At 38.1% G+C, this 23,912-nt stretch overlaps 1 protein-coding gene across 3 annotated transcripts in view; it reads left to right on the top strand.

The window, feature by feature from the left end:
* Positions 1-23,912, top strand: part of LOC122871541 (plexin-B2-like) — a 190,400-nt gene that overhangs the window by 53,797 nt on the left and 112,691 nt on the right. For 2 of the 3 annotated variants that reach the window (XM_044186761.1, XM_044186762.1), the window contains exon 2: positions 9,772-9,829. The exons of the other annotated variant lie outside the window; for it this stretch is intronic. In XM_044186761.1, coding sequence (XP_044042696.1) covers positions 9,793-9,829 — 37 coding nt within the window. In that variant the 5' untranslated portion in view covers positions 9,772-9,792. The remainder of the gene's footprint in view (positions 1-9,771; positions 9,830-23,912) is intronic. 3 annotated transcript variants of the gene reach the window in all.

Below are 23,912 nucleotides of genomic sequence, written 5' to 3'. Positions count from 1 at the left end.
TTCACATTGGCATGCAACTGTTTGCCAGTGGCTAACACAGAGGAGGAATGTTCAGTGGCACGTTGATTTGCTTTCTTTATCATCAAAGAAAAGGAGTTCTTCCACCAGTTTACCATTGATCTTAAGTGGGTTACCAGTGATCTGCTCCGTGGAAACTAATCACACTGGGTTTTTTATTGATTTGGAAGTCTTTTGGTCTTTTTTTCTTAAAAGAGTATACCAAGACTTTTAAAGAATTTATGCATTACCCATAGGGCTGAACAATTAATCAAAATTTGATCAAAATCGCAATGTGGCCAAGTGCAATATCCAAATCACAGGAGCTGCAATTTTGTGATAAAGGTAAAATGTATGCTTCTATACATACTACAATCAAAGATGAATCCACAGATGCATTCTGCGCATGGGCACTAGAAAACAAGATGGCGACCTCCTGACAGCAGGAAGAGGAGCTCCTCTTGCGCCAACCATGAATTGGCCTTAAGACAGTGAACATTAGACCTGCTATGTATCAAACTGTGCTTTGTCACATTTACTGACATCATAAAACCTTGTAAATCCACTGTAAAACTTCAAGAACACATTAAGGTCGGAACACAACACGTATTAATGTCAGTAAGATTAAATGTTGAGAGAAGACACTTCAACTTCTGAGAGGGCAAATCTACCCAAAATTTAAAAATCAGTTGTTTTCTGTTTATTAGCTGATTTGTCTGTCCAGTCTGAATGATTTTTAAGGCTGGATTTTCCCTTTAAGTATTGGTTTCAGGGTTGAAAGATGAAACTCCTCTCTGTCAGCTGACTTTTCTCTACTTCCTTCATGTTCACCCCTGGGTGAATCTCCTCCTGAATGGTTAATTATTCCTCATGATCACAGAGGACTGTTAATCAGTGTAAACTGTGCCTTACAAATACAAATGTGCCTTTTTTTCTGGTGGATCCTTACAAGACAGAGCTACAGTACAACATTCCAGGCATTTTTTTAAATCATTATTTATCGTTTGTTAAAGGTGATTTTAGGTTTTAAAACATGTATTTCCTTACAGACAGGGCAGATGCTGTTCTATTAGTGGAACAGAAATAGTCAAAAATAGACGAGAATTAATAACAGAACAAAGATACTCACATAATCTATGATATTATACAGTAACTGTTTTCTATGTTTGTCACTGAGTCATCAAAAATCTATAGGACTGATTTTGTTCTGAATGATGATTATTGCAAAAAATGTGCTTCCTAATAGACCAGTCAGCTACAGTGCATTATTTCAGAAGAGTCAGGATAGATTCTGCCCTTGCATTTATTTTCTCCTGACAAGACAAATTGTTTGTTTTGACTCACTGCAGACGGTCAGCATAAAGGCTCTGTGGAAAACAACGCTGTATTTATATTTGTCACTCACGTCCAGTATGAATGTCTCAAAAATATTTGTCAATAACTTATCTGATATGTATTGTGCATTTCATAGGTTCTGGCTCTGTTTTCACAGTGTAAACAGCTACAGTCTATGCAAGGGATTGGCATTTAAGTTTTAATTTGATAGCTGTGGTTCATATAACTAAAGTGCAGATGGAAAAAAACAAGTTAAAAGCTACGCTTATTCCAAGTAATTCAATTCAATTCAGTTTTATTTATATAGCGCCAGCGTCATAACAGAAGTTATCTCATTGCACTTTTCCTATAGAGCAGGTCTAGAGTAGTGTTTCTACTGTGGTTACTGCTACAAAAACCACAAATAAAACATTTGTGCCCTTAAAATATGATCTAAACTAGAATCTATGAACTAGAATCAGTTCTGTGATGATTTCCCCACAGAGCACCAGGGTAGTATTAATAACCTCAAACCTAAATGTATGTCATCCATCAGTCTGCATTGTATTATATCAGAGGTGGACAACACAAACTATGTTTGGTAAAAGCCATGTTGGATTTAACACTTTCCCTGGGAGAAGTGTCACTAATACATTCGTGTTTCCAGTTCAGCCTCTCTAAGCATAAACTTGTTAGACATTTTCAGCGCCATAGAAAATCAATAACACCTTCTGGAAAGTTCTCGACTCAGGTAATTACATTTGTTTTCCTGCCCATACACTCTTCTCTGTCTTCATGTGAACATGCCTGATATGCCGATAAAGTTTAAGGTTGTGAGGGTGTATTATATTCCTTAACACGGCACCAGTAATATTCCTGCACTCCTCGTCTGTCAAAGACACATATTGTTTGGCTGCAGGTCGTGGAAAAGCATTAAGGAGGCACAAAGACAAATATATATTTGTATGATTGAACACATTGTCTTGTAAAAGTCAGGGATTGTGTTTATGATGGATAATTCAGGATTATTGTGGTGATTTATTGATTAGTTGTCCCAAGATGAGCCCCGAGTAGTGCCAAGCCTTCATTCTCACCATTTTAGCTGATAGAAACCAACACAGGCCAATTAATATTGACTTTAGCCAACTTTAGCTAAAGCAACACTGCACTCATATATATTGAGAGCTGAGGGCCTTTCACGCCTCCCACCATCTGCCAGTGCTAGAAACCATAACACTAAAGTTGTGTTCCGTAAAAACCAAAACAATGAGCTGAAAGATGCTAAAACTCTCTGTAAAGTTGAGGAAAGCTGCAGTGTTGGTGATAATTCTCTGTGGGTTGTCACTGTGAGAAACCCCTTTCACATTGCACATAGTCATTTAATCTATTCTTTATGTAAAAATATCAGTTAGTGCAGCTTTAAGTTTCATTTTAGAGCTTTGTGTTCCTCACAGCATTGCAATATAGATGCCACTGATTTAATGGTGAGTGTGCTAGTGGCCTCTTGCACAACACATGTGGACACAATATCCTGGGTCCTGATATGATCTGGTATCTGTGTTGCATATCATTTGTCTTCCATATTTCCCCGTGCTTCTAACTCTCAACTATCGAAAAGATCATAATAAAAAACACTAGCCACAGTTAACAAAAGCAGCATGTTGCTACAGTATATTACGGCCGCATCTCCAGGCTTTGCTACAAATGACTTGTTATTTTAGAGACTTTTAGAGCTGCTGCAGTTTTCAATCTTTTTCAGATAACAACTGAAAAGTGAGAAAGAAAGTAGGTTTGAGTATCTGACTATGAATCCACAACAGAATTTAATTGTCAGTAATGTTACAGTATATGATAGCTGACTGTTGGCCTTTTGGCGCTGGCAAACTGGTGTGCTAGCAACCAAAAAGAAGCACAGTCACATTTGGCTTCAGTCTCTGGTGTGTGTGTGTGTGTGTGTGTGTGTGTGTGTGTGTGCAGTCTGGTTTGCTAAACCAGGTTGAGCTGCTGCACTCAGAGCTCTTCAAAGGCTTGCCATAAAACCTCTGGATCTTAATCGGATGCTGTTCAGACTCCACATTGTAATTAAGTCCCAACAAATTCCTGTCTACATACTCCTACAGAATAAGATGAGTGTGTGTGTGTGTGTGTGTGTGTGTGTGTTTGTGTGTGTGTTTGTGTGTGTGTTTGTGTGTGTGTTTGTGTGTGTGTTTGTGTGTTTGTTGGTGGGTGGAGGGTGGTCGTTTTTGTGTACAGTTGATGTCTCTTTGGGGGGTTTATAAGCTGCATGTTATATCACGTTAACATTGTGTTTAGGCTATTGATGTTTGTGTGCGATGCTGATTTGATATTTACACAGATGTTTGTGTGTGTGTGTGTGTGTGTGTGTGTGTGTTTTTGCAGCTTATCTTTTCCATGCTCTTCTCACCAAGTTTTTTTGGTCTCAATTGGATGTGAAAGGAAATCCCATGTCTGCAAGGCTTCCACTACAGGCACAGACCTGTGTTTGTGTGTGTGTGTGTGTGTGTGTGTGTGTGTGTGTGTGTAAAGCCTTTACCATGCCACAGTGGATTAACCACACAGTTTGAGCAGTAACACTGAGGCTGTGAAGGAGAGATTCAGAGAGAAAAACAGAGAGCATGAACCAGATAGAGGATGGGAAGAAGAGAGTTTAAGATTGATTGGACAAAGGCTTTTAATTCCAAAACATATTGGGCTTAAAGAAAAAAGAAATTCCAACTACCACCATTAATTAATCCTCAATTCAATTATTACAACCTCAGAGTGTTGTGAGCTGCACTCTTACAGCAACTGTCACATTTCTGCATAATGTGTTTAAGATAATGTGATCCCTTTGGAAACAAGCAGAAAACGAAGGCTTTTTAAGACCAATCATAGATGTACTTCGCCATGTTGGCGAGTGTTTGGAACAAACTGAACATACAAATTAACAGTGGAGAAGTGGATTGTGCTGCAAGAGTTTGAGAAGTTTCTATGGATGTTATGCATTAGGACCAGGGCTGCAACTAACTGTTGTTTTTAGAATCTGTCAATGTCAGAAAATATTGAAATATGTCCATCACATTTTCCCAGAGAACCAGAGTTAACATCTTTATAATGCTTGATTTCTCCACCCATCAGTCCGAAACCCAAAGATAACACATTTACAATGATGTACAACAGAGAAAAGCAGCAAAGTTTGCTTGATAAATTACTTTGATTGATTGATTGATTATCTAAATTAGGCTAAGCCTTGAATCGAATAATCGTTTCAGCTCTAGTTTGCCACTTTCTTTGCTATAAATCTATGTTGCCATTGGAATCTATGTAACTATTTTAAATCCAGGCTGACTACAGCTGTCATCCTTTACAAAGTTTCTCAGAATCACCTTTCAAGCCTTCAGATCAGAATTCAATACTTAAAAGAAAAAAAAAAAGTTATTTTAAGGCTTTACATTTAAATATTTACTTGGAAAGTACTTCCTACCAAAAGTGTCTAGTTGCCTATTTCCCCAAAGAATGCTGTTCTCCAAATGATAAAGCCTCTCACACATTATTTAGATCACCTTGGGTACAGAACAAAATGCCAGAAGATGTTTTTGTAGGTGGCTAAGTCAGACTACATCTTGCGATTTCATGTTTCAGGTCTGATCAGCGTTGAGAATCGCCATGAAACATGAAAATACTGCAAACTTGTGTCAGTCTGACCGGATACTTTAACCAAAACAATCAGTGAACAGGGAGTGTTCACAGGATGATGTGATTTTTCACAGTAGATAACAAATAAAGACCTCGTGGTTTAGTTTTGAAGCACCATGTGTCCCTAAAACAAAGTTTTCAAACTGTCAAATACTTTCTTCTTCGATGAGATATTGTCTGATTTAAAACTAAATTTTGTTAATTTTATTCTGTATTTTACTTTACTCGAAATGTCTTGTGTGGCTGCTTGTGTAAAGGCAACATTAAACACGCATTTGAGAATTCAGTCTCATTTTGTTACATAAAATATATAAATTGTCAGCAAAGAAGTGTAATGATAAAATATCATATTGTTGGATTCCAAGACTTCCAGTATGTATCATTTTAGCACTGGTAACCTAGTTATAGATATAAAATAAAACATGGTTCAATAACTACATAATGTACTGTATTTCTTGCATCAGATTTGTTTTCTATTTTTGGTGGAGAAATTTGAAAATTTCAAAACAGCTGCAATAATTTTCCACAGCAAAGATCAATGACAGCTCAGTGAGCAAGATATTCATCATGTCAAAAGAGTTCATGCTAAAATTTTAGTGGTAAACTGTCCATCATCCATTGTACTGCTCACTTAAAAAGTGAGACGTCTATTTGCAGCAAAATTGTGTTGTCAACCCTCAATGGAAAAAACATGAAAATTGTGGCCGGACATTGAAAGGCAACTTATCATGCATCCTTGAGTGGAATCAGATCAATGTTGCATTAGAATAAATTAAAAACTGTGTAGTGTTGCTCAGGTCTACAGTAAATATAGAGACTGTTTAAAATCCATCAGTATCAGTGTTGGACCACACACTGACACTGGTATTATTTTTAGAACAAGGTCAAAAGATAACCAGTCTAACCAGTTTAGTGGCGACTCAGTTGGTTATGTAACAGTCTCATCCATGTTGAAACATTAGTTAAGCATACAGCGTTGTTTCATAATGTTTCATCATTACTTGCACGTTGTAATGCTGTTCTTACCTCAACCTGGCAGCCGCTCGCCTCCTCCCTGCTGTTCAATGAGGCAGCGACTCCATGCGAGTCATTAAAGGGAGAGAAAGCTCAGCTGCACAGCCTTCAGCTCACTGTACCGCCCAGCTCTCATAGCTGGCATTTCTCAGATAAGAACCAGCCAGCACAACTGATTTACAAGGCTCTTCTCCTCCCTCTGTGTGAGTGTGTGAGTGTGTGTTTTTTCGTTGATTTAAAAGTGTAATAAACTATCATGAAATACTCCGCCAGCAAAAACATCAACCTGCAAATCACATCAGAGCATTCAATGCTTGTTCTCCACCTGTCATACAACAGAAGTGTGTGTGTGTGTGTGAGTGTGTTTACAGTATATGCAGGTTTCAGTTTGCACATGTTGATGCTAAATCTCTTTCTCTTCATCCTCGTCTTGTTTTTTTTCCACGGTGTGTATTATGTTTGTTCTCTGGTGTTCCTTCAGCTTATTGGGTGTATACGTATGATTACTTCTCTCTCATTTCTTAACACTCTCATACTTCTCTTCTCCCTCTTTCTCTCAGCAACAGTCATTTGATACAGGCATCAATATTACAAGGGAGGGAAATTCCAAGAATGCAGGCGTTAACTCCTTCTTTTATTGGATTTCCAGCCACCAGGGCTTTTCTGAATACCAGCAGTACCAGAGCATCCTTAAAGAGTAACTTAACACCGAGCTGGAAAAAGGGTTTATTTCACTGGCCTCCTTTGGTTGAATGTTTCAACTCTGACCACACCCAACAGTGATGTCATAGTGTACTGGCCACACCCTGAGTACACTTCTTCATCACTGCAGCAATGTGAGAATTCAAACTTGCTCTTTAAAGAAGCCCTTTTTCAGTCATTTTTAGATCATCATTCAGTCTAAAATCTGCCCTAACCAATCGGTAGCAAGTGATGTATCGCTCCAGTCTACAGAAAAGTTTAGGTAGCAGTTGCTAGGAGCAGTTTTTCTCGCAAATCGTATTTATACGCAGGTGTTCTTTCTGTGTGCCAAGTTACAACAGCCTGTACAACTGCATCGATCATGTCCACGGCATTTTTTGTGCCAATTTTTCTGTTGCTATTGTTGTTGTTCCCACACAGGAACATTATTCATGCTTCTCAGTCCCGCCTACAAAAGCTGTAATTGGCTCAGTTGTTTTTCCAACCAGGTAAACAGCCATCACACAACACCAGACTTGCAGCACGCTCCGTCATACGTATCAAATATAAGAACAGTAGTCTGATGGCAATAAACTGCTTCAGCTTCCATAATCACTGCTCCTCCTGGTAGACAGATAAAGCATTGCAACTTGTTTCCTCACATGGTGCTCGGGGGTGTTACGAGGCGGTGCTGAATTCACTACGTCATCAAAGGGGGGTCAAATTCCAGCCAAGGATAGAGCTGAGACACAACAGGGATCAGCCGTGGGTCAACCTGAACCCTGTCAGGACCTGGCCGGAAATTTGACATGGCTACTACTGTATTTTAATCACTGAAAAATATGTGAGCTGTGAGAAGTAGTTAAGAGGGTGACTTCTGATCTTTGACTTGGAACTTTTGAGGTCTTGTTTTTGCAGCACCGTAGGCCAATTATTCAAGGGATTGTTGGAAATATATTCCACATTCCACTTTAAAAAATGGTGACTGTTTTCTTTCCTGTATTTGCTGTGGAGCAAGAAAAGAGTAGACGACAAAGATGATTAACTTTGATGGACTCCATGTCGATATCCAGCCACTAGGTCTTTCCTGATTGGCAGTGGTTCTGACCATAAAGAGTAACACCGAGCTGAAAAGCATTTTCACTGAAACAATAAAGTCTGTTGGATCTCTGACCGCACCCAACAGTCATGGTCGGTGTACTGAACACACCCTGAGTACACATCACTGTGGCTAGGTGAGAACTACTGGAGGGGCAGTAGGACTTCGGCTGGTGTTAAGTTACTCTGAGGAAGTATAAAGATGCATTCATTTTTATTTCTAAAATTCAAGGCCTAAAAACTATTAAAATTTTAGGAAATATGTTTTTAAATTTGTCGTCAAATTTGTTGGGAGCTTTTAGCACGTCATTGTCAACTATCAATTTCAGGTGAAAAAAACATCATAAATCATTAAATCTGTACTAAAAGACAAGTGTACAGGGGTCTGGGGTTACAAAGCTTTCGTACAATTTCTAAAGGGGTGTTGGAGAAGCGGAGGAGACAGAGTTCACGGTGCATTACAAGAAATCAGGCCAGTAAAGATCTCAGAGATGTAATCATCCTGTCCTCCGTTATAGACTGTTTAATTAAGGAAAGAAACTACTGTCACAGTTTTTGTCTCCTTGTGACTGAATTCAGTCCCATATGGGTCTCTTGGACTCTTTAGGGGGAAGTACATGAAAATGTATAAACAGCATCGCTATTGAACACAAACACTTCTTCAGTGACACACCGGCTAATGAGATATAGAAACATGAACCACCACTGCTCTTGATAACTAGAGAGTTTATTAAGTCCCAAGAACATTGTGTGCTACCATACAGAAGGTTGTATTTACCCTTCGGATCGATGCAGGATAGATTGGCAGATGGTTGGATGGATGCATAATATCCAGTTAATTAAAGAGTGAACATGTTAAAATCCTTCCAACTGTCACTTCTTTCCTTTTTAAAGTCTCTCGACTTTGGAAGAGGAGCAAAGGTTTCTGCACTGGAGAGGTAACTTCTACTAACGATTCTGCTTCATGGAGTTCGTTGATTTTGCTTTGGTCTTGACAAGATCGTGAATAGCATGTTTATTGGTAAATATTGACAACTTCTGTCACTTTGAAGATGCAAGTGAATGCAACTAATAGCAGTGATATGTGATATGGTTTTCTGAGTATAATGGTAAGCGTTGTTTAAAAATCCCTTTGTATGAGGCTTGATGGAAATTGGTCCTACATGGGGAGAACTCGGATCAGCACGCTCGTACCATGAACACCGTGAAATCAATTTAATCAGCGGTAACTGAAGTACTGTGTTAATCTGAGGTTGATCATCCTGCCAGACTGTGGAGTTAAGTGCTCTGACTCATGGATGATTGGTAGTGTAGGTGGTTGATTAGTTTGGTCCAGATTACATGGACTATTAGCCTGAGTCATAGAAAAAGTTGGGGGGCTGAGTGTTGCCTCCATTAAGTGTAAGTGTAATGTGTGTGTGTGTCCTACTTTGTCACGTACCCCCCCCCCACCTGACTCTTTTAGCAGAGATGGTGTGTGGGCGTCTCCTCTAAAGTTGACTTCCTCGCTGTTTCTATCTCCTCAGTTTTTAGCTGCTTTTCTGCGTAATTAACCTTCCTTCAAATGGCAGTTTGTACCTCATGGCTTCAGTTTTGTTAATTTGCATGTTTTAACCCTAATTGACCGCTCAGGCTGATGAAACACTTCATGGGAGGATTCTCATAAAACTCAGATTTAAGCTAAAAATAATTTGCTGAGGATTTCACCCAGCAGTGATGTTTTTAATGTTCAGACTGTTGCCGTTCTCGTTGTCAGCCATGAATGTATATGTTTTACATCAGTAATAATAAAGCTCTTTGTACAGTTTGAAGATGTAAACCTGTGGTAAATAACTGTAGGTCCCCTCTGAGGAGGAAGTTTGAATAAAGTATAATGGATTTCTTTATTTGCATGAATAATCTCGCAATCTAAATAACGCTAAATTTAACCAAACTGCTAAATAACGAATGTAACTTTTGTGTCTCGTGTAGGAGAGGAGAGTGAGGTGGTTCATGTCATCAGAGTTCAACAGGCCTGAACGCCGAACAGGTAAGATACTGGATGTTTGAGGCCGATATGGTTATTTCATGGTTCCATTTTTTAAATTTAATTATTTATTTAATTTCACAGAGCTTGTGGAAAAACAATGTAATGGTAACACTGCTTCTAAATGACCTCAGACATATATTTGGCACTTCTGTACAGCTTTTTACTTACTAATATTGGCAGAATCCGCAGGGCTCTGCTTTTCTTCTCAATTTATTGAAACTTTTTGTTTTAAAGATTATTTTGGGGGCATTTTTGCCTTTAAACCTGCAGTTTGGAACTCTTGTCTCCCCCTTCTGGCAGTGAGAGTAGTTACACAAACACAGTGGACGCGTGCTGATGACGTACGCCTACAGTGAGCTCGTGTTCAGAAACAGTTACAAAAATACAGAGATATTTCCACAGTTGCAAGACAATAATCCATTATTTAGGTAGAGTAAATGTAATAGCTACAAAGCCTACTTCAAATATTTTACCAACCTGTCCGTGTGTGCCCTCAGTCCCTTCGCTCAGCGCTCTCCAACAAGGAAAAGCTAAAGCTACACCAACGGTTATCCGTGTTTGTCTTCGCCGTCGATCAGTTTTTTACTGTAATCCTTCCTCTGAACTCCGAGTCTTTTTTTATCTGGAGCATCAGAAACTTTTCTTGGATTCTTCTTAGGTTTTCCTCCTGGCTGCTGCAGCCTGCTCCGTCGCTCCGTTGCTCCGGAGCCATGTAGAGAGAGAGTTGCGTCAACTCCGTTCAATTTCAATTCAAGAGGCTTTATTGGCGTGACTGCATACAATACAACATAGCCAAAGCATATTAACACAAACTATACAATCATAATAAACATTTTCATTATGATTTTTAAAAATCATAATAAGGCGAAGAAGAGTGAATTGCAATGTATGTCCCCATCTGGAATTAAACTGGGAACATTTACATGGTACGCCCCCAAAATTTCATTTCCTGATAGGATACTTCTAACCCTAATGACTGAATTCCTGGCAGCCTCGGCAGTACTTTGAGATCGTTCCTGATATAGCATGCTAATATGCTAAATGATATCAAATTTTGAAATAATAGAAGTCTAATGTTTGTATATTATAACACTTAAGTTAGGCCTTTTACCTCCCGTACCTTCTCCAAACAAACTCTCTAGCTCTCCCAAACTTCCAGCTTTTGCTTTAATGTCCGCTAGTTCTAACAGTAATATGAACACGAGTGGCTAAGTGGGTGATAACGGACTGATTACCTTGTTTAATGATGATCTACTCTAGTTTAAAATCATTATCCTGTTGTTGTGGGCTCGACAGAGTGATGAAGACACAGAGACCATGACAAATTAAAGGTTATTACTGAACTAATTATTACTCTGCTTTTTTGACGAATTGTATAGTTTCTTAGTAGCAAATGTTCGGAGGCCTGACGGGGTCCACGGTCCTGGCATTGGGAACGACTGTCTTAAGCAACATAAAATTGCCCCTGAGGATAAACCCTTTTGATTTTGGTAACAGCATGGCATTTCCTCTGGCACCAAACTCAGGCCAAACTGTTTTTGTTTTTTTTGGCCCCACTAGTGGTGAAGATCTAAGAATGACTACTTTTTACTATTAATTTACTACTTTAATAGCTATTTTTCATCCATCCAACAACTTTTTCTTGTCAGTTTTATGTTGTGTAAGTGTATTACAGCCTCATGGGGCAGTTTGTGCGACATGTTGTTTTATTGATAAATTCCTCCACTCAGACAAAGCGCTCTTGCTTTTCTTTCTACAGTCTGTCATGTAAAATTCTCATAAAAGCAGTTCATTAAACTGGAGTTGCTGTGTCAATACATAGCATTACAGAGCTCTTATCTAATTATTTGGCCTTATAACACACAAACACGTTGTTATTCTAGTGTGAGGCCTTGCAGTGTGTGTGTATTTGAGTGTAAACACATGGGAGGCTGCCAGGGTGATAAAGAGCATACAGGAAGGCAAGTCTGATAATACCACTGATACATGAACTGGTTCAGCTATGATAATAAAGCATTTATGGAGCTGTGCTGATGTCTTTAGTACAACAGTCCATGAAGACACATAATTTGAAATGTTATTTTCTATCCAATGTATATATCTTCATATCTAGTTTCTTTTTTTCTGAGAAACTAGTTTTGAAAATAGTTAAAACACTTCTTAAACCTTAATACACACAAAAACACACACACACATTCTCCCACTTTCCTCTGGGAGGAGTACAGGAAAGCTCCGGTTTGTTTTGCAGAAGGAAGTTCGGCGTTTGCATCTTTATTTCTGTGTGGGTGTTTGTGTGTCTCCGAGGGGAGCTGCAGCTGTGAAGACTGGCTCAAAAATGTGAACTCCACTCGCACACTTACAAACGAGACACACACACACACACACACACACACACTGGAGAAGACAGTGACTGTCAGTATTACTGTCAACAAATGTAACAGTTCCTTTCCTGCTCCAGAAAAGTCTCCCTTTTAAAGTCTCATATGCAGATTGAGTATCACAGCTCTGAGTTGTTACTGTGAACATGCACACTATAATGGATAGATTATTTGGTCCAGCAGACAGAGAAGACCAACTTGAACTGAATTATGCATTCATTGCACATTTAGAGGAAGACTGCACACGATTCTGTATTTTCTTCCCCTGGGTCCTCTCACCTTTCCACGTTTGTTATGATTTGTAAAGAATAAATGTGATTGTAGAGCTGTGTTATCTTTTTTCAAGTTGTTCTTGAAGTTGTCAAATGGCATGGATTGTGGGAGCAAAGGAAAACATTTTTGAATAATAATTCATCATTCTTTGTTAATGTCAGTTGACATTTAATGATAGAGCTGATTAGTCATTTAATTGATTAGTCGATTGACAGAAAATTCATCAGCAACAATTGTGATATTAAATTATATATTTTAAGTAATTTTCAAGGCCAAATGACAAACATTCCCTAGTTCCAGTTTCTCAATTGTGAGGATTAAACAAGACATTTGAAGAGAGGATTGGCGTTTTCCACTATTTTCTGATGTTTTGTAGTATAAACAATCAATTGATTAATTGAGAAAATAATCAGAAGATTATAACAACAATGAAAATTATGATTATTTTCAGCCCTCTTTCATACATTTTATGTCACACAGATGAGACTGCTACATATACTAGGCCTCAAAACATACTCTGATTAAAAACATTAAAAGTTAGAGAGTTTGATATAAGGGGTCAAATAAATAAACTCAACTCAACCGAAACAGCTAAAGCAACAAGAAATAAATAACGTACCAAACAAATAAACTGAAAATAATGCATAAGCTTTAGTGTGTCAGGACAGTGTAATCTTAAATAAACCACAGATTGATTATCATATCCCAAACACCAAAATGGGGGAAAAAAAGGAAAATAGAACAATCCTCAAATACAAATCAGACATGTTCCAAACACTCCAAAAAGCCACTGAGATACAGTACAAGTATTCTCACATACACCTCAAATTGTATAACCTCCAATATCCTGTTATTCTACCACAGGGTAGAAGCACAGGGCTCAATTAACAAAAACCATTTTCATTTTCCTTTGTGCTCCAAATTTGCCCTGCAGGAGTGATTCTGTGGCAGTGAGAATGACTGTCGAAAGGAGGCAATTGTGTGTACAAAGATTGAACGCCTACATTTTAGCACGGTGAAACTGTTCCATCTAGCAGAGACTGGTTAGTCAGACAGAAGTTAATGGCAGACCGCTAGCAGTAGCCATTCTGGAGGTGAACGGAAGCTAAAATTCTGGAAATCTGTGATCACTGCAACAACCAAGTCTGACGGGGCAAGCAAGGAGCTACAAAACTACCAAAATAACATTGTGTTCCCAGATTTCAACAATTACCATATTGACCCAAATATAATCCAAACCTGATTATAAAACTCCCCCTGCTGTTCCAACACCTCTTTTTTTTTTTTTTTTCTTCCTGTTTTTGGAAAAATAAATTTTGAATATAAGAAACACTTCATTGGGCTAGTTTTGAATTCTTTTCTGTGATGCTATTAGTCCTCATCCTCTCGTAAAACTGAAATATGAAATACTTTGATTACAATGTAAATCCCACATTTATGTAGCTTTTATACACTTGTAAGTTTCAAGTGCAGCTAAGTCCTTAATCTGTTTGTGAGTCGTATCAGGCTCTTGAAGCAGTCAGAATGATGTTCTCTGTTAGCATGTTTCAGTCTGTTGAGCTCTTCATCATGATATCTTGAAAATGGGTAGCTCTTGGCTGCTTAACAGATGATCCGGTCTCTGGTCCCTTTCTGCAGTAAATGTTGTGATACGACTCATACGCCCACACACACAATCTTGATTTAATCTTTAACGTTAAACAATGACTAACAAAAAACAAACTCGGTGCCATTTTTTCCATCATTCACACAGTCTTGTTGGATTTATTTGCAGCGCCGTTCCGATGCTGCTATTTTGAGTCTTGTATAATGTCATTTTTCTACCAGTTGTGCTTCTTATAGTCTCAAGATATGTGTAGGTTTTTCCATTCAGAAGATTTTTTCAATGATTGTTAGCCATTGGTCCTTTGTCGGCGGCACTACCTTCCCCCAGTTCCTTGTAATAGGTTTTTTTTATTTGCCACTAACAGTGTTTTAACCAAATATCTGTCAGTATCTGTTCTAGCACCTAACATACTATTTCCCAAAAAACATGTGAGTGATCGACATCCAAGGATCCACACTCTCTTTAATTAACTAATCTCTAACTAATCGGATTGTTTTAGGAGAACAGTCCACGTCCATGAATTGGTGGATGTAAAAATTAACATCTCATATTCAGATCAATACAGTACTTTGGTGAGTATAATGTTATCATAACTGATAGAAACGATGGCCAGAGCTGTGCGCATAAGACAGAAGTTGCAATAAACTGAGATCCTTTAAGTCCTTTAAAATATCCAGCATTGCACTGCACTGTAGTTAAATACTGAATTATAGAATTACAAAATCAGAACAGCAGTACCTTAAACCTACAAAGCTACATTTTATGATATCAACCTCTAATTTTTTACATTACCAGAGGAGTATTTACAAAATATTTTAAGCTACTGAGAGTCACATTATAGCTGTCATACCTCAGAATCTAATACATTTGATGCATAGTTCATAGTTAACAGGCCTGACTTTAGCCTCTCCTCATTACACCTTAATATATGCTGGATATAGTTAGAATATTCTCTCGTAATATATATATATAATTCAGTATTTCACTGAATATTGTATGAAGCGGCTGTATTTATATTCAGAGACAGTAATGTTGGAGGTGACAGATACATAGAGACTTATGGAAAGAATGAAAACATCAAGAATTAGACACAACAAAGCAGGAAAATGAAGAGGCTAAATGGACACATATAGGAGGTAAAGAAATGGAATCTATACATGCAGACTCCACTAATGATTTGAATATATCAGATTCCTACAATGATGTTGATTATGTTGGCCCCTGCGACGGTGAATGTACACGTGTGTGCCGCTCATAAGAACTTCGCCTCGTCTGTCAATGTGCTGATGCACTTCTTTAACGGGGAAAAAAAATGTGATCTCTCTTATCTCTCCTCCTTTATTATATCCCAGCATTCAGATGGGTACAGCATGAGATGAGAGAATCAGTTTGTATTGAACATGGTTGAATGCAGTGCTGATGAAAGCTCATGCTGATAATAGCTTTTTCATTATGTCCTTAGCCAGGCTTGGCATTTCATTTTCTATTGCAGAGAGAAGTTCTGATTTTCACTGCTGCTGCCGTGTCTTTTGACTGGAGTTCGATTGTGTGTTTGGGAATATTATTTTTTATATTGCATTTCTGCTCGATTAAGCTCGGTGTGTGTGGGGTGTGAGGGATTGTATTTACCCCTAAAAATAGATGTCTGGGATTAGGAAAAATCCAACTGAAGCAGCTGTTTGAGAGGAAATTTTAGCCTGTAACCCATGTGGCTTTGTAGATTTCAAGTAATTGATACTACCCTTATCAGTCATGATTTCACAACTACATTAACACCAAATGGTGGCTTTTAAGTAGTTACCGGGCAGATCCATGCCGGAAGAATTAAATAATGGAGATTTTGAGGAGACTGATGATGAGACACTACTAAACTCAATCATTTTTGGCCATTTTTGCTCCTCTACGTTGGCACTTCCGCCTCACTGCAATGAATGAGGAGGCTGCATTTCTTTTGATTTCATGTATTGCTAATTCACATCCTTAGACTGGAATGGAGAAATCCATTTGTTACATGGTTCAATTGAGGATAGGATAAGGAGCCTTGTCATTCATTCCCAAGGAGAAATTCTTTATTTTTGTTTTATTTAAGGGCAGGAATTAAGCATATTTAAAATGGACAAAATATGTGCTTTTGTCAAGGAATTCTTCGAATATCATAAAAATTTGAGCTGACAGACAAAAGGGAATTTGGAAAATTCTATGAAGTCATACAGGGAGATATTTTCCAACCTTTTTAACACATTGAAAAACTACAGTAATAAACCAGGAAAGAACATTTTTATTCACTGAAGTCATTGAAGCTCTCAGACTAAGTAATGGACAGCCATGGAAAAGTCATACATTTCCATGAAGGCCACATTGTCAGCCCAGTTCCAACACCTTTTTGTTGCATCAGATTGGAAGTCGTGGGATTTTGTTTACCTGATAAACACCTCATACTTCTGATCTGCAGAGATGCCCGTTGGGAGAGGGTTTTCATGAGCCTGACATTGGTGTAAAAGACCAGTTCATTACCAGCCAGCCTGCTCCTCTCTGACTCCCTCTTCCCTGAGGAATGTCAGTCATGTTGAGCAGAACCAGATGTGTTTATCCAGCCAACCATCCCTGCTCTACAACACTTGTCTGATATGGGCTATAAAAGGCTGATATAGATATTTTGGGAATTTTGCATTACGTTTTCAGTAATTCTCAAAAACACTCTTCTGTTGGTAGGAACACCGCCAAAACTGAACTTAGATGACAAACCATTAGTTTCTAGATCACACTGGGGTATTAGTTGTAGTTTAAAACTTATTTGCTTTTTAAATGTTTTTGTTTTTAAACAAGTGATAAATCTGCCACTGGGGGGAAAAAAAAAATTTACTTGCTTTCACATTGTTTTGGATCAAGCTAATGGCTAAAAGTCTAAGTCTAGTGGAGAAGCAATTAATCGATTTAGTGGATTGACAATAAATTAATTGCCACCAATTTTGATTATCAGTCAAAGTTAAATTTGACGTGAAAGATTCACATGCCTTTACTTCGTCCCTCTAACAAATCCACTGATTGTTGCTAAACTATTTAAATAAATTGACTTTGCCGTAAAATTTAGCCATTGTATATGCTGGTGTGACCGGGCCTTAAAGGATTCTGTCTTAAAACAATAGTCAGCTGCCCATATAAACACCGAAACATGTTTTGCCTGCTGTAATCATTCCTCCTGCTCAGCGGCCATTAAAACATCCCTTCCTAATGTGCTTTCAGTATAAATGATGGGGGACAAAATCCACAGTCCTTGCTTTGTTTTCATCTGAAGTTAATGAGGCAGCGTGAGTTAATCAAATCAAGTGTTATAGGATAATAAATACCATTTGCTGATTCCAGCTTGTCAAATGTGAGGATTTGTTGCTTTTCTTACAAATTGAATATCTTTGGAATTTTGCAATTTGAACACGTGTTTTTAGCTATTTTTTTGACATTTTAAAGAATAAACATTTAAGTGATTTATTGAAAAGCTAATATTATATTTGAATCCATTGAATAACTTGAAAAACAGTCAGGAAAATGAAAGAATACCTCTCTTATCTGTGCCAAAGACTTCCATTGAGGAATTGTTGGAGTCTAAATGGACAACATGACTGTGGAGCGTGGTTGTATTTGGCATCTCCCAGTTATGAATGAGTGGAATTAAGTGAATGTGAAGCAGGTGGGTGTTCAGTCAACTGTCTCTGGGGAAATAAAGGAATATCACCTCACTTGTTGCAACATAATGTTACTTTTATAAATCCTTGGAAATGAGTTTTCAGAGAGAGAAATTGGAGTGGAAGGAGGCGAGATATTGGGGGAGAAAAGGGAGGTAAAGTGCAGAAGCATGAGATAGAAAGATCCACCTTTAATGCTTTCACATATTGGTTTTCAGTTGGTGTATCTTAGATTTGTCTGCCCTCTGTCTCTTTCTCATTTCCTCCTCTTTACCTCTCTCCAAACGTATCTCTGTAAACAAAGAAATTCTTCCACCAACATGGATCCATTTAGTTTCCACTTCATTTCGGCGCTGGTCTGTCTCGGTGGCCATGATCAGAGCATACTGATAGAGCCAGATTCAATATTTCCTGTCAGACTGTTAAACAAACTGCTGCAGCTCTGTTCAACTCCACACTTTTTATCTCTCCTCTCCCTCCTTTCCTGCTTACACCTCCTCTTTGTTTTCCTTCCATCCTTGCATTCCTCATTTCATCTCCTCTTTATTCCTCAAACCTTCAAATGGGTGTATTTTCTTATTTTTGTTACAAATTACTACTATTACAGTGTGTCTCTAAAGCACATTAATGGCATTTCTTACTTACTTTACACACAATTTGACTGCACACCAGGCTGTGATTATGTGTTTAAAATGTTTTTTTGGCATTTCTGCTCTGATAATCACAGTAGAGAGAGACAGGAAAGGCAGGGGAGAGAGGGGATGACAGCAAAGGGCCCAGGTAGAATTTGAACCCGGGTCGCTGCGGGTGCGATCCTCAAAAACCAATATACAATGATATACAAAAACCAACCAGGTATCAAAATCTGTCAAGTACTGAAAGTTAGCCTGAATTGTTTGGTCAGATTCATGCACTTCTTCGCTGGTTCTTCGATCAGATAGTTCCTCACTTAAGTCACATTGTTTTTTTACGGCTGCTTGTGTTGTACGCCACATTGAGAAGTTTGGCTTCTTTAAGTAAATGAAAAGAAAAACACGTTTATGTCCCTGAAAGATTGAAGAAAGTGTGGTGTTTGGTACTGAAGCTCAGGTATGGTATTGGCACTAATGTTGGAATATCCAAGTGATGCCCAGCCCTGTCAGCCCCATCTGAATTAATTTGAACAATTTATTGCCTTTGAAGCTTTTGAAACAGCATTTAGACACCGGGACATGGGTCAAACTAGTTTAGGTATATTTATACAGTTTTAAAAACAAATTAAGGGCTACATTCAAGTATTTGATGCAACATCAGAGAAGACCACAACATTAGGACATGTATGACTGCAACTAATGATTATTTTCATTGTTTAGTCTTTAAAATGTCCAAAAATATTGACAAACCGAGCCCAGAATTCAGATTGCTTTTTATGTCAACTATCCAAAACCCAAAGATGTTCAGTTTATAAAACACAGGTGAGAAGCTGGAACCACTAAATGATATTGGTATTTTTGCTTAATAAATCACCTAATCGATTAATCGACTAATAGTTTTATAACCTAACCAAAGACAGAATCTGTTACTCTTATAATAAAATATATATTGAATTGAATACAGATTTTTTTAACCCTAAAAATGCAGTTGGGAGGATGCTACTTTTTCCAGCCCTGAGTAGTGTCTGCAGGTAGTCCTCTCGGGATGCATACAGCCCCAGCACCCTCCACCAGTGAGGAAGGGGCCCTTTAGTAGCCTGAGAGGTAAGCGTATTGCTTTGAGCATATGATAAAAATGTTGAGTGGTCATCTGATTCGCCTTCAGTTATTACCAACTCTCTTCTCTCATTTGGACTGAGGTGGCTGGACAGTAAAGAGGATGCAGTTCAGAGAGACTTTAATAAGAAAATCAACCTGAAACTAAAGTAAGTGAAGGGGACAAGTAACAACTTATTCATGCATGTGGAAGCTGATAAAAACATATGATTAGCATCAGTTAAACCTTAAGTCCCAGTCTGTGTGGTATCAGTTCTTTAATAAACAAACAATTCACCAAAATAAGTTTAAATGAAAGCCAAAATATCGGTCCCATTTATCAGACTTACAGTAGAGTCATTACCCCTCTGAACCCTGAAACAGTGCAGCAGATTACATAAACACACAGTACAGTGCAGAGAAGGATTTTGTCCTGCATGCCTTTGGCCTCATAAACAAACTGATTAACTGTGTGTGTGTGTGTGTGTGTGTGTGTGTGTGTGTGTGTGTGTCCTCTGATCTGGTGATACAAAGCAGAAGTGGTCTGGTCTGCTTTGCTTACAGCAGATGAGGAGAGATGGAGAGATGGAGGGATGGAATGAAGACAGAGGTGGTGTGTTGTGTTTGGAAATGGGTCAAGAGGAAGTTGAGGGTGTGTTATTAAGTGTGTGTGTGTGTGTGTGTGTGTGATGTTTCACAGCTGAGACCGTGTTGTTGGTCAGTGTGGGAATTTGCTCCTTGTGTGTGTGTGTGTGTGTGTGTGACGGTGCATAGCTCAATTCCACAGGGAAGCCAAAGCAACAGCGCCTGTTTCCTGTCCTAATTGCTTAAAATCCTACACAAATAAGCCTCCATTCACACACACAAATGCACACGTCTGCACAGTCATTTACACATTTTAAAATCCTATGTTTAAAAAGGACTGAAAGTTTTACCATTTGCATAAATTTAACATTCATTATCTATTTTGACAGAATAGCTCTTTTATCTTTTTCACAGTACTTTTACATTTAGCTTTTTTTTTGTTTTTTTTATCTTCCTCCTCTCTTCTTGACACCTCTTCACAGTATTTCACCTGTACCATCTTTACCTTTGGTTTGTCCCACTCTTATATTCATCTCTATGGTTAAACTGTGAACTGTGGCTGGGTGATAGGGCCAAAAATTTTAATCTTGATTTTATTTTTTTTCTTCTTCGAGCAATTAATGAGATGCTGCGGCTAACATGCTAACACATCCAGCAGACACTGGGCAGCATTAACATTCATTAGTAGACATGTTTGTGTCCACCTGATGAATATTCACTCTTCTTTTACAGTTCCTTTCGCTCCACCAGCTCCTGAGAAAAATATCTGGCTCTTTAGCTGCTAAATGCTCCACTATGTTCACCAGCTAGTCTCTAACTGTGTCTGTCTGCTGTTTGGTGCTGAGCAGGTAGTGTGTACTATGAGCTTGTTTGTTGGAAACAGCAGGTGCAGTTTTATATTGTGGGGGTTGGTGAGCGCCATATGACAGGCTATGTGCAGCCAGAACTAAAAAAAGAACTTAAAAGAAGCTGAAAAGCTAGTTTTTGGTCATTTAAGTAGCTAAATGGAGTTCAGCCGTCATTAATGTTATTATTTACGCCTGTGCTTTTCCTACTGTAATGTGTGAAAATGTCTGCTGTGAGAAAAGGCCTGTCAGCCGCCACGAGGTTTGCTGACCTGAACATAAAACTGTCATGATTTTCACACCTGTGTAACTAAAGCATTCGGCCACAGAAACAGGACTCACTGATGCATTTGTCACTAAAGGTTGTTGTTAAGTGTGTGAAAGCAAGCATGTGTGTGTGAAATTGGAAATCAATGTGTCTATGTAGGTGTGCATAGAATAGTGTAAGGGGAGCTTGCAGTTGCGTGCAATCTTGTTTATGGGGAAGTTGTGTTTTAATGAATTAATTCTGTGAAATCCTTTGCGATTCTGTAGAAAAATCAGACTACAGCTGTTTAAAACTGTAATTTCACCCAGCAGAGCTTGTGACCTTACTTTAAGGTTTGCATAAACATCACCTCAAACGACTCTTACTGCACATCACATATCAGTCACAAGAATGACATCATCTGCAAACAGAGTAGATGTCTCCTTAATTTTAATGAGCAGGATGATCTCCAGGCCTCAGCTGCACTTTTCTGTTTATTAAAATCAAAAGGGGAGAAGAGACTTGAAACCTGGTATGTGATCAGTAGCGGCTAAAACACCACAAAGCATCACTTTAAATTAAATTTCACTTGAGTATAAAAAAGAAAACATTTAATTTTTAGTTTCAATATGGGCCATAGTGCTGAAACAATGAGTGTTTAACTGTTTATTGGTCATTTTTAAGCAAAAAATTCCAAAAATATGTTAGTTCAAGCTTCTTTAATATGAGAATTTTCAGGTTTTCTCTGTCTTATATCATTGTGAATTGAATATGTGTGGGTTTTGGACTGTTTAGTCAGGCAAAACAAGATGCGTGAAGATGTTTTTCACTTTTTTCTGACATTTTATAGACAGCAGTTTTTCAGTGAATCAAGAAACTAGTTGGCGGAGTAATTAATGAGGTATCAACTGTACCCCCCCCCCCAAATGTAGCATTTATAAGCACTACATAAACATATAATTAATGATTTATAACTAGGGCTGCACAATTAATCTAAATATTATCGAAATCGCAGTATGGCTAAGTGCAATATCCAAATCGCAGAAGCAGCAATGCTTTGATGAAGGTAAAATGTGTGACAAAACAGCATTATAATGAAATCCTATACTACTGCTGCAGAGATGCGCTGGCCTACAAATCTTGTTCTCCAGATGTAAGAAAACATGTTTGTTTGGTACAGAACCTAACAAATGTAACATTATCATGATTTTAATAGTTTTTTCAGTGAAAATTAAAATTGTGATATAAAAGGTTAATTCCCACTAATCGTGACTCATATTGCAATCATAATATCTGTCAAAATAATCGCAATATGATTTTTTTTTACCATATTGTGCTGCCCTATTTATAACACTAACTACATTATAATGTAGTTAGCAGCTATAAGGTCTTTTAAACATTTCTTCATGTACAGTATTAGTCAACAATTATAACTTCTCCTATGAAGATGTATCTTATATTATTACAACTGTGTTTTGCTAGATTATCATTCATTATCTGTTTACACACCAGCCTCCACTTATGGGTGTCCACAGGAGGTGTTATAGGTGTTGACAAATACATGAATTAACACTTTTATCTGCTTACAACTACATTGTAGTGTGTTATAAACCATTTATTAAATGTTAAATTGTGGTTATAAATGCTAAATGGGGGGTTTAAAGTATCTAAGTGCTACCAATACTTAATATAATCGGAGCCCAAATGGGTCATGATTGGCCACTTTGCTCCAAGCTGCTTTGAGGTCTATGTAGGGTTAATCCTAAAAATGTGAACACAGCTCCGACTCCAGGAGGAGAAAAACTGAATTTGAAGTTCCAGATTTACAGACTGACCACTGGCTACTGTTTGTTTTCTAATTTCTGGGTTTGAGTTCCCCATGGTGGAGAGAGACATCCCTAAAACACACAATTTCTTAACAAAAGAAAAATTGAAGTGCTAAGGCAACAACAAGTTCCCAATTAAATCCAAAATGTTTGGCTTTTAAGAATGAAACTGTTCCAGCATCTGGTTGACATTTTACTTGTTTGTTACTCATTCATGCTGTTTCTACCACTTGTCTCAGAGTGTGTGTTTGTGTGTGTTAGTATTTAAATGCACAAAAATTAAGCATTGAGCATGAACTTCAGTTGTGTGTAAGTGTGTGTATGTTCATAAAAGAAAGCATGTTTGGGGTCTTTGTTCGACCGTCTCTTCTTGCCACATGACTCATGGTGTGTGTGTGTGTGTGTGTGTGTGTGTGTGTGTGTGTGAGTGAGATAGACAGACAATGCGTGTATGTGTTTGTTTTTTTCCCCTGTTGTAGAGGTCAGACAGAGAGCAGAGGGCGTCCCTGCCTACAATCTGGACCTGCTGTGTGTGTCTGTCCTCCGTCTGCCTCATTATTATATAAGTTTGGCCAAATGGAAAGTCAGTCAAATCATTATTTATACTACTGCTACTACTATAAATCATAGTCAGAATACATTTAATTCACATTGCCATTGTCAAAAAAAAAATCTGAAGTGTTTAAAAAAGTTTATTCTTTAAATCAAGATAATATGCAACTGCGCAGCCTTCTGCTTTTTCCAGCCGTTCACTGATTCACAGCCAGTTAAATCATATTGAAGAGAAGGAGAATGAAGATGAAAGAGGCAGAGGAGAGGTCAGTGGAGAGCCAGCTGAGAGAAGAATGCTCAATAACCCTCTGAAAATGTAATAAAACTCATGGAAATGTTACCGATATTTTGAGATGTGTCTGTC

Source organism: Siniperca chuatsi, linkage group LG23, assembly GCF_020085105.1.
Source record: "Siniperca chuatsi isolate FFG_IHB_CAS linkage group LG23, ASM2008510v1, whole genome shotgun sequence".
Lineage (NCBI taxonomy): Eukaryota > Metazoa > Chordata > Actinopteri > Centrarchiformes > Sinipercidae > Siniperca > Siniperca chuatsi.
Note: the sequence above shows the minus strand (reverse complement) of the source record. Positions and strands in the feature narration are given on the sequence as shown.